Source organism: Pagrus major, chromosome 19 (assembly GCF_040436345.1).
Source record: "Pagrus major chromosome 19, Pma_NU_1.0".
NCBI classification, from domain to species: domain Eukaryota; kingdom Metazoa; phylum Chordata; class Actinopteri; order Spariformes; family Sparidae; genus Pagrus; species Pagrus major.
Window position 1 is genome coordinate 20383868 of NC_133233.1, and position 16340 is coordinate 20400207.

Consider the following 16340-nt stretch of genomic DNA (forward strand, 5'->3'; position numbering starts at 1 on the left):
AGCAGGGACGTGATTAGCCTGCTTTGATCGACCAACCACATATAACTAGCTGATTCCTGGGGTCTTTCCAATGAAACAAAAGACGAGCTCAGCAGAAGGTTTTCACTCCTTTCAAATCAGAAAAACAGATCGGTGTCGAGCTTCAGAGCAAAACATGTATTAAATGAAAGGGTGGCTGTCTCGGCTAATATAGACAACAAATCCTATTGAGGCCAATAGACAAGCTTTAGCTGGACCCAGAAGGGAACAGCTGTCCTTGCCTTCAACGAGCCAGCGCACTCAGTTGTAAGCTGCCTTACATTGACTCTATTGAGACACAGCCACACATAAAGCCCCGCTGGCAAGAAACTGTTGACGTCTGCTGTATGCTCGTGTTAATTTATGCAGGATTATGCTAATTGGCAGGAGCTGTTGTGAACCTTTCACACACAGGAATGTCTCAGAATGCCTAACGGTAGCCTGTGGAAAGACATGAGCACTATATACTATTTCTGTCCCCCTCCGTACCCCCTCCTTTTATTTACTGAGCATTCTGACTCAATACACTCCCTTTAACCTTGAGGGATGAATCAGTAATCTTCATAAAGTTCTGCTGGATTTACAAGAACACAGCCTGAACGGCGCGTGTTAGGTTTAAGAGGGAAAATACCAAATGATCAATTCTGAGATGTAGAAAAACAAAACTTTATTTGAATCCCATGTGACCCCTATTTGCCACAAACATTGCACAGTATGAAAAGAAATCACATCATTGGGCATCATGTCACATTAACTATACACATGGTCCTATTATACATGAAAATGCGTTTTTGGTGATTTCAAAAAAATGCTGTCTTTGTCAGGTTTGTATAAAAACAGCAAATGCAGACATCTGTAGTGTTTAATTTTCCAGTCCACTGGCCGTCGTTTTTTTGTTTTTTTCGCTGAGTGATGGGATGAAGGCTCAGACTATGAACCTGCTACATTGGTCATCTGAAATATCCCTTGGTGGGAAAAAAAAAAAGGAGTAAAAAAAAAAAAAAGCATAGAGGTTTTTTTCTTTTAAAATAGCTAAAAGTAAAAGAAAATTACAAAATCAAAACTATACTTATACTCATGAAAACACATAACATTACTACAGTAGTGAATAAGTTTGTCATAGATGCCAAGAGCAAAGTATGTTTAAGACACTGAGATGACCTTCCTCTGCCTTTAGTGTGCAAACAAACGAGGCAGACCAATCAGGAACTGATCTATGAAATGTATAACAGTAAACATGTGTGGATGTGACCAATGCGTCCGATTGGTCCGTGAAGGAGGGCTGATTCTTCTCTAAAACGATATACAGTATAATGGAAAAAGACATAAGACAGGCAGCATTTCTCTGATAACATTTTTTGGTCCCTGTGTGCAAATAAGATACACATGTAGATACATACGCATGTATGTGAAATGAATAAACAACTTACAGCCAAGGCACCTCGATACAGTTTTCCATAAAAAAACATCCTCATCAATTTGATTGGTATACCAAAAATAGAAATGATCAGGCTTTCATGTGGATTTGTTCTCTGTTGCGTGCAGACAAGTCAATGAACTCTGAGGAGTTCCACAGTCGAGACACAAAGTCAGTCCTTGTTCCCTCCTCTTCTTCTTCTGCTGTCACTTTCTCCCTTTAGGAGACCAGCTGTTTAGCTTGCAGCTCCATCTCTGCGGCTCGTTTGAGGGCCACGTCCACCAGGAGCTGGAAGCCGCTGAAGTCTTGTGTGAGGTCTGGAGGGGTGGGGGGAGGGGTGTTGAAGAGCCCGCTGCGGGGGCTCAGGTTGCCCTCCATGCCGGTGCCGCTGAGGATGGTGGTAGTGGTGGGGAGCGGCCCTTCATCCCGGCACCTGAGCAGCGCCTGCGCAGACTGGAACAGCTCGGCCGCCCTGTCACAGTTCATTCCTGGCACAGAGGGTTGGGAGGCTGTCGGGCTGGCCTGCATCGCTGCGGTGACAGTGGTGTGACAGATGACAGAAGGGCGGGTGGGCATTAGAGGGGGAGAGGGGGACATGGATGTTGGAGAGGATGCAGAGGGAGATACCGCCTTCCTCAGCACGCTGGGCATGGCGGGCTCGAAGCTGGAGGGGTGGAGGATGCGTTTGTCGTAGCTCTCCTCCGTACCTGCTGAGGGACTGCTGTGCTTGGGGGACTGGGAGCTGTCGGAGAAGCTGTCGCCAGCTTTGCTGCCTTTCCTGGATATGGTGAACTGGTTGGGATCTTTTCCGTCTTTCCTCAGCATCTCTGGAAGAAGCCGCCGCCGTGCGTTAATGAACCAGTTGCACACCTGGAAAAGACAAAAAAAATAAAAATAAATCAATGCTGTGAGAGAGCCGCATCACATGGCTTACTTACGTTCTGCCTTGCAATTTAAAAGAAAATCTGCTGGTATGTTTATCACCCCAGGTGCAGACTGCACCTGTGATTTCAATAGAGAAATCAAACTGAAAGGGTAAACAACACCCATCGCACTACAGGCTGTACATTTCACACCATTACCATTTCCTGTATATCATTTCACCACCGGAGACATAGAAAAACAGAACTCAAACTCACACTATGAGAATGTAAACATTAACTTTCAACAAAAAAAAGTAATTAATCCTGTACTTAAACTGGTTTTCAATGCAAAGTAATCTCCTTTGTCATAGCAGTAATCACACGGTCATCTCTCTTCTCTTTTCCTCACTCCTCCAGGCTAGTCGTAACTGGCTCAGGGAGACTTGCAGCTCTAACCATGTAAATGACTCTGCATTGTTCCCAGACAGCTGGGATGGAAAGGGGCTGGAGGGAGGGAAATTCCTGTCCAAGTGCCTCAGCCAAGCCCACAGCACACACAGTTTACTCACGGTGTCTCAGGCTTTAATGTTGCAACATCAAGCTGGTTTGGATGACCTTCAATTCACTGCTCATGTGTCATGTTTTGTTTGCCATCCAGACAGGAAGTGACTCAGTCGAGCTGACACTTGCTTCCCCTTGACTTTTACAGTGGTCTGTTTACACTCTTAGAGGTTTTGCTGGTAATCTTATCTGTCACATCTGTGGTCGTACCTGTAGTGTGGAGAGCTGAGTCTGCTTGGACAGGAGGGCTTTCTCCTGTTCGGAGGGGTAAGCGTTGTAACGGTGCTCGTACAGCCAGTCCCGGAGGATCTGGACCGACTCCTTGGGCAGATTCCCCCGCCGCTTCCTCTTCCCGCTACTCCCGCCGCTGGACGACAGATCCAGAGGGGCGTCCACGCTGTCCTCGTCGTCCGTCTCGCTCCCTGACAGCATCATCAAACCTGCACGAGCGAGCGGGCCCAGCGAGGAGAAAAAGGACAAAGATGAATATGTATCCTCTTATGTCAGACACCCTGTTGTGGGTCTGCCAGCCGCTCTGCCGCAGCCGTTTACCAAACGCAAGCTGTCTGGGAGGCAGCTGATGTGTCAGAAGCAAGCTGTCAAGTTCAGCCATGTGATTCATATAAGGAGCAAGGGAGGGTGTGAGGAGGAGGAGGAGAGGAGGGAGTCGGTGAGGGAGGGAGAGGAGAGGAGAGGAGGGGAGGGGGGGGACGTCACAAAGGCTGGTCTGATGCTGTGGCAGTTATAAAACCTGCCTCGACAAATACAGACTGCGAGCACACCTTGCATGCTTGGATAAGTAAAGTACACTGGGGCTGACCACAGCAACAATCACTCTACAAAGGGAGATTTTGTTTTGATGAACGGCAACTGTGTGTTTGCAAAGATTAGAGAGCGGCTTTCTTTTTTCTTTTTTTAAATTTAGGCATGTCTAATCAAAGTCAATCATGATCAAACAGGATTCTGGCCTTTGAGTTACTTTACATGTGAGCCGGGGGGGAAATAAACCTGTTGGTAAAACACAGTTTGATCAAAAATCTGATTAAACTGTGTTTAATCTAGTTTTCACAATATGTCCCTTTTTTTTTTTCTTTCTTAAAGTAACACAAGGAAGCACTTTTATTTTGGTAGTTGCTCATATGACGCCTGTGCAGCTTGCTGTGCAGGGGCAGACCAGACTCCATTAAGAAAATCCTGAATTTTAGAAAGCTCTTTTCGTGCAGCTTGCTCTGGGGCAGAACTAGCGAGGGAAGGCAATAAGAAAGTTCCCAAGTCTGAGCGGCCAACAGGATGAGGTAATTACGTAGGCTGGAGAAAGAGGGGAAGGGGGAGGGGAGACCTGTTGCAAATCAGCGTCTCCAGACTAAACAAAAGAATCCAGCGCTGCGTGCTTCTTTGTATGCGATTCAAAAGTTTCTACACGCAAACAGCGAGTTCGTCCCAAACCCAACTCCCTCCAAGATATCACAGTTTGACAGAGTGGACAGAAAATACGTTTAAAAAGCCAGGAAGACGCTTATTTTGTGAGTTTAAAACAACTTGTACGAGGGTTTTTCTATTGTGTGTGTGTGAGTGTGTGTGCGCGCTGCACCACGAGGTCCGTGAATGTAACAAGGCAGACAACTTCCCACAATGAGGTCAGGATGAACATTAGCCTACATATGGAGGTTTAAATCCAATTTAAAAAGAGCTGGAGGTGTTTCCGACGTTAGAAGACACAACGTATTATTTTTTTTGAAGAGTGTGTTGTAAAAAAAAAAAACGCAACACTTGAAACTCTCCAACTCGCAATAGTCGCCAAACTTCAAACTTCGTATCTTCGCTTTTTTCCTCAAACTTCGACACAAATGTAGCTCCGGGTTGAATTAGCTCGTCTTAAAGCCGGAGCCCCAGTTTAATTCAGTTTTGACGTGTTTGTGTGAGCTTTAAAGTTAGCCGAATTAAAAAAAACCGTGGCAAGGAACAAAAAAAACAACACACACGTCCACACAGCCGTCAAAACGTAAATAAAACACAGCACACACACAAAAAAAAGCAGAAATAATGCTCAAAGCTAGCTATATCGACTTTTGACACCGCGCCAGCACATGGCAGAAAGAAAAGCCCCCTGTCATGTCTGGAAAGGAAACAATAGACTGCGTGGTTTGCATATGAGGGAAATCAGCTCTGTTAGTCGTTTCTCGACTTTTTTTTTTTTTAAAAACCCATCAGACCTTACCCTTTTTCGTCTTCATATCCGTGCGTAAATGCCCACTTTCTCCTCGTCGGAGCGCAGAAGAAAAATTGCCTTTGTGTTTTCTGTTCTTCTTCTTTCCTCCAGATATCCACAGTGTGTATCCGTATATCCGAAAAAATCCTTATTCATCAAAACTCGCTTCTTTTGCCCCCCTCGCTTTTTGTTGATGTGTTTCCCTCCTCCTCTGGTCGTCCTGGTTTTTGGGGATAGTTAAGGTTTTCTTTTTTCTGTTTTTTTTTTATTTTTTTTTTACCTGAGATCTCTCGCGTCCCTTCGGCTCAAAGCCCTTTTTCTCATTGCCTGTGTGTGTTTGATCCTGAAACTGGGTGACAGCTATCTTTGACAGCTGCGTGACTCAACGCACAGAGATCCTCCCACTGTGGAGGGCAGAGGAAAAATCTCTGACATCAGCATGCCTTGTTCCACTGACATGGATACAGTCTCGCTTTTAAGCGTTAACCGCTGCAGACCCTCGTCAACAAAGACAAGCAAACCAACAACAACAACAACAAAAACAGTGTATATTAACATTAAATGAAGCCACGCAGGGGAGGCGATGATTTAGGCGGGCGATCAGAATGACAACAACAACAACAGGCTGCTCGACAGCACTGCGGACCTCGTGGTTACATCTTACATAAATAATAACCCCAATAAATCCACGGTTTGTACGTTTATTATCGCGTCGCGGTGCGTTTGAGGTCGTTCAGTAATCAATTTAGGTACCTTATCTCACTTTGTGTTTTTTTTTAAATCTCCGTTTAGTATTTTGTACAACACGTCCTGCAGGATTGTTTGTGGCGTTTAAATGTTTAAATGCCTCCAAATAAAATTAGCTTTTTTTTTAAAAGTCACATCGAATCACCACATTATCCTCTAAGTGACCCATGTTGTGTTTAAGTGTGTTTTATTCTACAGCACTTTCACTATCGTCGCTACAGATATCATTTTGTTGTTGTGTATTCCTCGCTGGATTCAGGACGTGTGTAGATTACAGTATATATTTAGGTGTATTTGGATGCATGTTCGTCCAGCTTGGAGGTTAGTGCACCATTTCCAGGTTACTGAAGACAAAACAGTACAGCGAAGGAAACGATCAATGGCCTCATTTGTATGCGGTGCACAACCTTGCGACAGCTGCTGTAGCATCGTCTCTTTGCATGCATTTGTTCCAGACAGGCGTTCATGTCTCCACCGAGAGAAGCTAAATGTCGCCCCCGTGTGCGCAGCTGCGGTGCTGCACTTGAACGCAGCGCCGCAAGGCAAACACACAAGGTTCTCGGACGCCCTCTGGTGGTTGAATGAGGAATGATTGGTAAATTGTCTACAAACATCACCATCACGAAACATTTTATGATATTTTAAAGGGCTATAGGTGATAAATACGGAAGCCCTAAAGGGCCATGCATTCATACATTTTATTTCCTCCGTTTTCCCGTGATAACGAGTTAATTTCATTTGTTTTCTCGAGATCTCGAGTTATTATCTCGAAATAACAACTGCCGGTTTCCCGAGATAACGGGATAATTTTCTCGAGATCTCGAGATAACGAAACGATAGTGTAGTATATTAAATCATTGCAGGAAACATCATTCAGTGTAGCAATGTCAGAGGAGCAGGAGCATATCGATCACCACGTCACATGTTTTCAATCAAGGCCTGACACAGGCTGAAATAGCATTATGCCTTGCTATTACAGATAATATACACATTAGTGTGCATAATCTAAAAAGATGGTTAGCAAGGCTTCAGCTATATCGGCTCTCCTCATTAACTACATAGCTGACCAGCTATGTAGTTAAACAGTTGTTATTTCGAGATAATAACTCAAGATCTCGAGAAAACAAATGAAATTAACTCGTAATCACGGGAAAACGGAGGAAATAAAATGTATGAATGCATGGCCCTTTAGGGCTTCCGTAGATAAGTACATGTGTGACAAAGTCATTTGAAAATCAAATTCAAAAGTTTAATTTCCTCGAGAGGGTTTAAAGGGGCACTATGAAGTTTTGGAGAAGAACTCAACCTCAGAATTTGAATATTTACATTATTAATGATGTAATAAGACAAGCTCAGAAATAATTATTGTTTTTTAACAAGCTGTTCTCAGAGGAAAATAAGGTCCAGAACACTGTTTGAAGCTAGAAAGGTGGCAGGGTCCGCCACATATAAACAAAGTAAAACAGTCTGAAATTGTGTTGCCCTTAACGTTCAGATTGTTTATTCAGTTTATCCAGACATGAAAACGAAGAGAGTTGTTTTAATGAGTCTGTTTAGACTTCAGTAAAGATCTTTTTCTCTTCTGATTAAAATCTCTTCCCCCAAACTACATAACGCAACTTTAATAAAGTGCTAAATGCTCTTTAAATTAAAAAACCCACCATCGACAGTCAAAGTTAATGATAATTGTACTTTTACAGCTGCAGTTGCAGCTGACTCCTCAGAGGTAATGTCTATATTAAGCGCTCACATTCTCACTAAACACCACTAGTGTGAGTCTGCTGGCTGAAACAGTCATTGCGTTATAAATAGAGATGCGAGCAGGTTAGGCATGCAGCAGCTTGCTGTTGCCAGTAATTCAGTATCAGCCAGTTCTGTCATTATGCGCTGTGTATCACAAATAGTGCTTCATACTGGAAAATGTCAATAGAAATACTGGTTGTAAATAGTGTATTTGATTAACCATTTCACCAAATTCAAAATAACAACTGAACTTCAGATAAACATAAACATTTTTTTGTGTTTGTTGTGTTGTTGTGTTTGTTTGGCCCATTTTTTATAGTGTAATAAGGAGGTAGGGCCATAAAAGAGAGGTGTTGTGTTTATTATGTGATGTCCAATGTTCTTTTCATACTTATTAAACCTAAAAAGAACCTCTGCCTTTGTCCAACTTGACTTTTTTGAAGGCTGTTTGTTATGTAAATAACTTTAATGACACTACACTTTAGTGGATAAAGATGTTTTTTTCCCCTAAAGACAAAATTAGAACAATCTTTCACTATTTAAGGTTCATTTTTACGTCTTATTACTGACATGATTGAACGGTGACGCATCACATCCTTTACATTTTTCGACTTGTGGTCAAACACAACCCTCCAGCCAGGACATGAAAGTTGAGAGCTGTGTGAAGCCGCCTAGAGCCACCATGAACGATACCGGATATGAGGCTATGTTGCCTTCAAAATAAAATTAACGCAATTATCACTTAGTTCTGGGACCAGAATTATCCTACGAGGATGCTATCAGCACATAACCACGGGTTGTTTTGCTGTTTACGAATCATTTTTAAAAATAAAAAGAAAAAAAAGAAAAGAAAATTATTTGTCAATATGTATTATTTTATTGTTACTAGAAAAGAAACAATATAACAAGAACAATAATAGTGATATAAATAAATATACCAGTAGACACATCAACATTAAAAAAAAAGTTAAATACAATGTCATTCAAAATAAAACTAGTGACTTAGGAAAGAGTTAAAGGTAATTTTCCCATAGAAATTATTATTGGAGAGTGTTTTTCTATCGCTTTTCTTTCAGTTATAGCCATAATATAAGTAATTATACTCCACACTTTATATACTGAGTTCTCTTAAAGAGACACTATGTAGTTTTGGAGAAAAAACTCAGAATATTAATGTTTATGATATGAATGAGGTAATAATACTAACTCAGAAATAATGATCTTTTCCATAACTGAATTAACTGGAGGGAAATACTGTTTGAAGCTGGAAAGGTGGCAGGGTCCGCCACATATAAACAAAGTAAAACAGATTGAAATTGTGTTGTCCTTTAAGGTCAGTTTATTTATCCAGCCATGAAAACAAAGAGAGTTTGTTTATTTAGTTTGTTTAGGGATAAAAAAAAAATAATAATCAGAAAGTGAAACTTTGTCTTCAGAAGTGTCTTCTCCAATGCTACATAGCGAGCCTTTAAGTAAACTTTTGCATAGTCATTTTAGAGTGGTTTTAATACTTTACTTAATTAAAAAAAAAAAAAAAAGCAAGAGTAAGATTACTTCTGTCACCTCCCTTTAACTGTAATGTAATCTTCGTCGTCACGGATTTTATTTTGAAAGCGTGTAAGCGGAAGCCGTGTCTGGTTCGTTGTGTGCGTGACGCTGTTAAAGCAGAACAGTGTCCTGTAGCAGTTTGAAGTCTAAAATTAGGGAGGCACCCCAACAGCAAATGACGCAAGAAGTCTAAAGTGGCCCGTCTACTCGTCTCCTCTTGTCAATGGTGACAGCGCTCAGGACCATGGAAACGTTCCCTACAACTTCTCTGTTGTTGCTGACATGGAGGGTATTTTTAGACCTTGTTGTCATCTCTCCGTAACAGCCCGGCCGCGGCGCTCAGTATAAAGGACTCTTTCAAAATGCAGCTGTACAACAGTGCGCTGACACACTACCCGAGGTCGTCCCGCAAAGTTACAGTAACTTTATTGACCGGATCGGAGCGCGTGAACGGGACGACAGCGAGCTCCTCTGAGGCCGATAAAGCGGGATCCGCACACCCAACCACAACTTCTTCAACGACCAACGGGGATCAGGAGCGAGAGGCTGCTGCTGCTGCTGCTGCTGCTTGTTCTTCTTCTTCTTCCGCAAACATGCCTGCCAACCACGAGTTTTCATGCTACGAAGCTTCATCCATGAGGCCGATTTACTTCACATCGACCGCTGAGATATTGATCCGCAGACCTGATGGGGTGGAGAGGTCCGTCCCCGTCCACATCATGAGGGAAAACAAGACCAAACCTCCCTCCCCTGACTCCCACCATGCTGAGAGTTTCCTCTGTAGTGACTCAGATGTGATTGACCTGATAGATCATCTAAGAAATGGGAGGGATGAGCTTTTCCCTGACTGTTCGGAGCTGGTTGGAAATCACCTTTTCAGCAGCAACAACATCTGCAGACCCAGAATAGAAGAAAACAAGAGGATGGCTGGACGTTCGAGTGAGGATGATGAAGTTTCAGTGACTAATCCCCCCTTCAGATGCAACGGATGGGCCTCGTCACATGAAGAGGAGTCGGTTCCCTCCAGGGCGGCTCAGCCTGAAGTCCTCATCAAGGAAGATTTGAGTGATCCGAGTCGAAGCGCAGCATCAGACGAGAGACGGGCCTTTGAGCTCAGCGTCCTGCAGGAGTCCGCCCCACAGAGATGCCAACAGAGAGAGGACGTCAACGATAAGGTCACCCGGTACCTGGCTGAAGTGGAGAAGCAGAACAAGTACCTCCAGGAGAGCCACAAATACAGGTACCACATCATTCCAGACGGGAACTGTCTGTACAGAGCCGTGTGCAAAGCCACGTACGGGGACCAGGCCAGGCACGGGGAGCTGAGGGAGCAGACGGTGCACCACATCGCAGACCACCTGGACGAGTTCAACCCCATCATCGAAGGGGATGTGGGGGAGTTCCTCATCAACGCAGCGCAGGACGGTGCCTGGGCAGGATACCCCGAGCTCCTCGCCATGAGCCAGATGCTGAACGTCATCATCCACCTGACAACAGGAGGGAGCCTGGAGAGCCCCACCGTGTCCACCATGGTGCACTACCTCGGCGAGGAGGACGCCTCCAAACCGGCCATCTGGCTGAGTTGGCTCAGCAACGGTCACTACGACGTCCTTTTGGACAAGTGCCTCCCCAACCCGGAGTACGAGGACTGGTGCAGACACTCCCAGATGCAGAGGAAAAGGGACGAGGAGCTGGCGAAGTCGATGGCGGCCTCCTTGTCCAAGATGTACATTGAGCAAAACGGATGCGCGTGAAAGAAAAACTGTCACGCTGATTACAGTTGAACGCAGAAGCACTGATTCTGCTCGGTTTCTACATGCTTGAAATTATTTTTTATAAGATTTCTATTGTGAGAGAAAGGAAGTGCAGTGCACGTACTTTGGTTTTTGTATACGCCAGCGATGCCAAATTAGTGGCAGTGGCCTCTGAGAGTGTTTGAAAGTGTGTGAGCCTGTTCCTCGGGGTAGTTTGGGTTATGTTGACATGATTTAAACTCTTTTAACTTACTGTACATGGCAGTGCTTTCGAATATACAGTATTTATTTGCCTTTTATTGTCAGACCAGTTATTTTTTTTCTATATTTCCTGTGCTTTGTAGGCTGTTGCCAATTACAGAGAAACTTGGGTTGCCATTTTTCATGGTTTGATATCTGTATAGCTGCTCTCTTTTGCACAGAAGTCCTATCAGACAAGTCCAGAGAGTTTGATTTGCGTCTGTGAGAACAATTCAAGGGTTCTTTTTCCATTATTCCAGTTCTTTTCTTGGCTTTTTGAGAAAACATTTCAAAATAAAGTTCAGAAGAAACCTGATTTGCAGTGATTTCATGTTGAATTTGCACGATGAGTTGCTTCTTGTGTCCTTTTCCATCAGAATGATATGTTTTTTCGATGACATTGCAGCTCAGCAGGCTGCAGAAATGATGTGTGCAATGCTCATCCTCCATCTCCTGCTGTCCTAAAGTGAAAAGTGATGTTAGGAGTGTATAACATTCAATGACTGGAGCCTTTAACCTCTATTTCAGGTCACGCTGCAGAAATTAAGTGATTGTGGTCTCGGTACACAGATCACGAGGGCCCTCTGAGTCCATTATTCTCTCTTGTTTTTGCTCCATCTTGGGTGGAATATCTGATTCTTTAGCTGCTAAATAGTCTCTATCTGTGCCTGTCTGTAGTTTGATGCTGAGCAGGTAGTGTTCAGTGGGGGTTTTTAGAGTTTGGAGACAGTGAACCAAAAACAGTTAAGTTATGGGCTAGACAGCTCAACAATGAGCTACAAAGCTCTGTGGGGGAGTTGTGGATTCCTTGTAGCTTCAACGCTCTGAGCAACACCTTTCATGTTGTAACACTGTTTCTACATTCTCATCCCCGTACCGATGGAAAGTCAGGGGAAGTTTTGTAGTCCACAAAACAGCATTCTGCCTTAACTGAAGTAAATGGGGACTTGTTTAAAAATGTAAAAAAACAAAACTTAAAATGGCTCCATAGAGTCTGTCTGGTGTAATTCAATCTACGGAAGCCCTGACATGCCAATCTGATTTGGACAAAATCATTATTTATGCTCTTTTCTTAAATAAAAGCTGAAATCGTCACTGTAGCTACTAAGCTAAAAATAATTAGCCTGTTCATTTCAAATCAATGTTGGATTCTGGAGACTTGGATTATGCAGGACGAACTGTACGGAGCCATTTTATGTTCTTTTTCTTCAGTTTTTTATTATTTCAAAACAAGTCCCCATCTACTTCAGTTGTTTTAAGAGGATGCTGCAACACTGTTTTGCTGTGAAGCTCCGGAAATGTTTTGTGGACTACAAAACTTCTCCATCAGCATGAGGGTGCATAGATAATGACAGTTTTTGGGTGGACTTACTCTTTAAGTTAGAAAATATTTAGAGAAATGTCCTTTTTGTTGTTATTTATGTTGTAATATTGACAATGTTTTCATTTTTTTAGCTATTTACTTCTTTCTCTGTTTTTTTTTTAACCTTTCAGAAAATAGTTTGTAATGTAAAAAAATCATAAAAGCAATTAAAAAGTTGTCATGTTTGACATCTGTCATGGGCTTAGAAAGTATATACATACATGTCAATATATGTACATTCCCAAAGGATGCTGTCCACCAGTAAAGTCACAGTATTAAGGCATTGTATTGTGGGTCAGCTTCAAACAGTGTTTTCCTCTGGGAACAGCTTGTTTATTCAGTAATGGAAAAAATAAATATGTCTGAATTTAAATTATTACCTCATTAATATTGTAAATATTAAAAGTGCTCCAGTGCCCCTTTAAGTTTTGAACTAATCACATGACGTCACAGTGACTTGATCATTTGTTAATGGTGAGCAACATGAATTGAAGATAGCCACATCCTGCATTCATTCATGCATTAAATCATCAGTATGCAGGAGCTAAGCACTACTCAGGTACCCTTATTATAAAGTTTGACTCGTTACACCTTTCTTCCATTAGGTGGCACTGTAGCCCCCTTTATAAACTCTGACAAAGTTACTGTAATATTAGAGGAATTTTGTGTTTCTTTTTAAAGTGACTTCAGCTCTGGATTATGGGACCTACTGCATTGAAGCAAAACTGTTTCCTCTCTGTTTCTGGATGAGTCATATGAATGATGGGGAACATTTGGGGAAAACTGTTTAAAAATTAGCTCCTTTTGATAATCATTGCCAATTTTGTCTCAGCTTCCTGATTCAAGTGAAAGATATGAGCCCCCGTATTCATGAGACATCAGTTTATTTACCTCTGACTTCATCATCATGGGGTTATTATGGATCGTTTTTCCCTGAAACATTTACAGTGATGACGTAACCCTGCGGTCATGTGGACATTACTGAGTGAGAAAAAAGTTTTTTTATATATATATCTCTTTTTTTAATGCGGGAGGAGAGACAGCGCCTCTCCCCGCTCCGGTGCGTCTCGTACGCACCATAAAGGCTACAGAGGAGCAGAGGGCAGGTGAGAGTGGACCGAGCGGGCTGCTGCTGCTGCTGTTTCACCCGCAGTACTGGCACACAGTCAGCACACACACACACACACACACACACAGACAGAGGGAGCAGAGAGGAGAGAAAGTCAATGACAGACGCTCCCCAGCCGGCGTGTAGCGCGTCTCTGTGTGTGAAGGACTCCCACGCTCCAGAGCGCACCGGGCACGCCGCTCACCTGCCTCGAAGTTACCGGATACTTTGAAACAGCGGACCCCGAGGACGCAGTCACACCGGTGGTTCGGACATGTCGGGACACCGGGTGCAGTTCGCGGACCTTCCTCCGAGTGAGCACAAAGGAAGTCCTAAATTTCACAGTAAGGGAAAATTATTGAACTGTAATCTCTGCTAACCTTCATCTCGCCGGTAAACTCGTGAAGTTTTCTGGCTCATGTTAAGGGTTAGACTTCCGCTCTTGAGCTGTCAGGAATTTTATAGTGATTCAGAAAGGAGTTAAAGGCAATTTCACATAGAAATCCCCATTGGAGTGTGTTTTTCTTTCATTTATTATCCAGACTATGAGTAATGACACTCCACACTTTACTGTAAATGCGCAGCTGTCTTAAAGGGGCACTGTGTAGGGAATTTTGATATTCACAATACTGATGAGGTAATGATACAAACTTACTGAATAAACTGTGTTCTCAGAGGAAAATACTGTTTGCAGCTAGAAAGGTGGCAGGGTCTGCCACATATAGACAATATAAAACAGTATGAGATTGTGTTGTCCTTTATGGTTTGTTTATTTAGTTTGTTTAGGCATAAAAAAAAAAAAAAATCAGTCAGTGAAGATCTTTCTCTTCATCTCCAAAACTACTTAGTGCTCCTTTAAGTCGAGCAGCTGTACTCCATAAATCTCGACTTTATTAAACTTCTCTACATGCCTAAATGTTTGTCAGTAAAATACAACAAAGCTGAAAAGTCCCAGCTGATCTAAGGTAAGTTTTTAAAATTGTTTTTTTTTTTTCATGTCTTCCCATTTCCAGGCAACACTTTAGTCATTTGCTGTCATCTGCTGCGGTGACTCTTCGCTTGAGATGCACCCTGCATGTGTATCAGTGGTGTGATCCCATCCACTCCCCACTTAATACACTTATCTGAAGTGGCAGTTGCCCTTTACGTGCTGCTGTTGCTGCTGCTGCTAACTTTCTGTCATCCATGTTCTGTCTAATTAAAGTGACGCTCACCTTTTAGATGCATTTAGCGACCACTTCCCAGCATCCCACAGTCTTTTAAAAGTGTCACACGTTCAGAGTTTTTTGTGCTTTGGCTGCACAAGTAAAGTGCCTCCCATCGCATGAGAGGTGCGACAGTTGCCTGCCTCGCCTGCTGTGTGCTGCAGTGTATGCACTAAAGCACGAGACACAGGGAAGCTGAGCTCATCTCCATGGTGACAGGTTGAGTGACAGGACACGTGAGGCAGCACGCAATGGAAAAGTGCCAGTTTGCTGCAAAGCCCTCCAGAGGGGTGCATCTACAGTGCAGTCTGGTTCCATGACGGCGCATGTGCGAGCGTGTGATATATTTGTATCTATGATGGCAGCTGTTCTGGCAGTTTGATGTGTGTTTTGTCACAGTCAGTCAGTGGCATGCATGCGGGCAGCAGGGTGAAAAGGGCTGATGCGTGCAGCTCGGGCTCAGGTTGTATGCAGGACGCGCAGCTTCAGCAGCAAACCACACTTTCTGACTCAGCCCATCCTGTTCTCCCGCTGTCCAGATGCAAGTGACAGTGGGGTCAAGTTTCACTCTCTTCTTTTTCTCTCCCTCCGATCTCCCAACACACTCACAACCTCTCACCTGGTTCAAGGCCAGGGATAGATTGCCAAGTTTTAATACGTTTAATATTAGACACATGAAATACAAATAGCACTCGGCAGCAACAGAGCAGTGGCTCATCCATCGCTCCATTCATTCTCAGGCTGCTATAACAGCTAGCTACTCAGTTTTGAGTTTGAATTTTGAGCCATGATACTCTTTTCAGTCTACGTAGCCACGGTGGCTTTCGCTGCTCACGCTAACTTCCAACTAGTCCTCGCTGTTGCGCCTGGTTGCATTGAAAAACAAGCTCATTCCTGCGGGACATTTCCCAAGAAAGCCTTTGTTAAACAAATAGGCATTCATAAACAGGTCAGAGCCTATGCCTGATGTTGTGCTGTAAGAGTTAGATAAAAATGTGTGACAGACTATTACTTTAACCGTTCCCCCCTTAGTCTGCATTAAAAACTTTTATTGCTGAGTTACAGAGGGATTGTGTGTGAAATAGTGTGTTTAATCACACATATTCTCATAGTTATTGCTACATGAAGTATTAACATGCCTGTGAAAGAGTGACGTTTGTAAAGTACTCTTCAGAAGGCTTGATTCAGTGCAATCAAAATATATTTTTGAATGATCATTCATGCTTTTACGTTGTAGAGAGCTCTCTTTAGTGATACATGTTATTTCATTTGAAGGGTGGAGAACAAAAGTAAGCACTACGACTCTAGTACAATGGTTCAGCAAGACTGACGGCTGAGAGAGGAGAAAGAGACAGAGAGATACCTCTGAGCAAAGTTAAATAAAAATGTCAGAAATCAAGACAGTAATGTCTAACAAGCTTGAATTAACAGGCAGGTTGCTTTCGAAAAAAGCTGTTCTTGAAACTTCAAACTAGAAATAGAAGGTTAGTCTCGGGTTAGCATTGTTGGATTTGGATCAAGGAATATCAGCTGAACATGGACTGACAAATCCGTTTAAACCTGT

General features: G+C 43.0%; 2 protein-coding genes across 2 annotated transcripts; one reads left to right on the top strand and one right to left on the bottom strand.

Annotated features, from left to right (window-relative positions):
* Positions 1-668: 668 nt before the first annotated feature.
* tgif1 (TGFB-induced factor homeobox 1) lies at positions 669-5393 on the bottom strand. Its single transcript, XM_073488729.1, has 3 exons — positions 5078-5393; positions 3070-3299; positions 669-2305 (listed from the first exon to the last, which is right to left on the bottom strand). Exons 1-3 carry the CDS (start codon positions 5091-5093, stop codon positions 1655-1657), a joined length of 897 nt encoding a protein of 298 aa, XP_073344830.1. The 5' UTR covers positions 5094-5393; the 3' UTR covers positions 669-1654.
* A 3913-nt stretch (positions 5394-9306) lies between these two features.
* On the top strand, positions 9307-11332 carry LOC141014699 (uncharacterized). The gene has a single exon (XM_073488591.1). The coding sequence runs from the start codon at positions 9469-9471 to the stop codon at positions 10858-10860; it is 1392 nt and encodes a 463-aa protein (XP_073344692.1). The 5' UTR covers positions 9307-9468; the 3' UTR covers positions 10861-11332.
* Positions 11333-16340: the final 5008 nt, after the last annotated feature.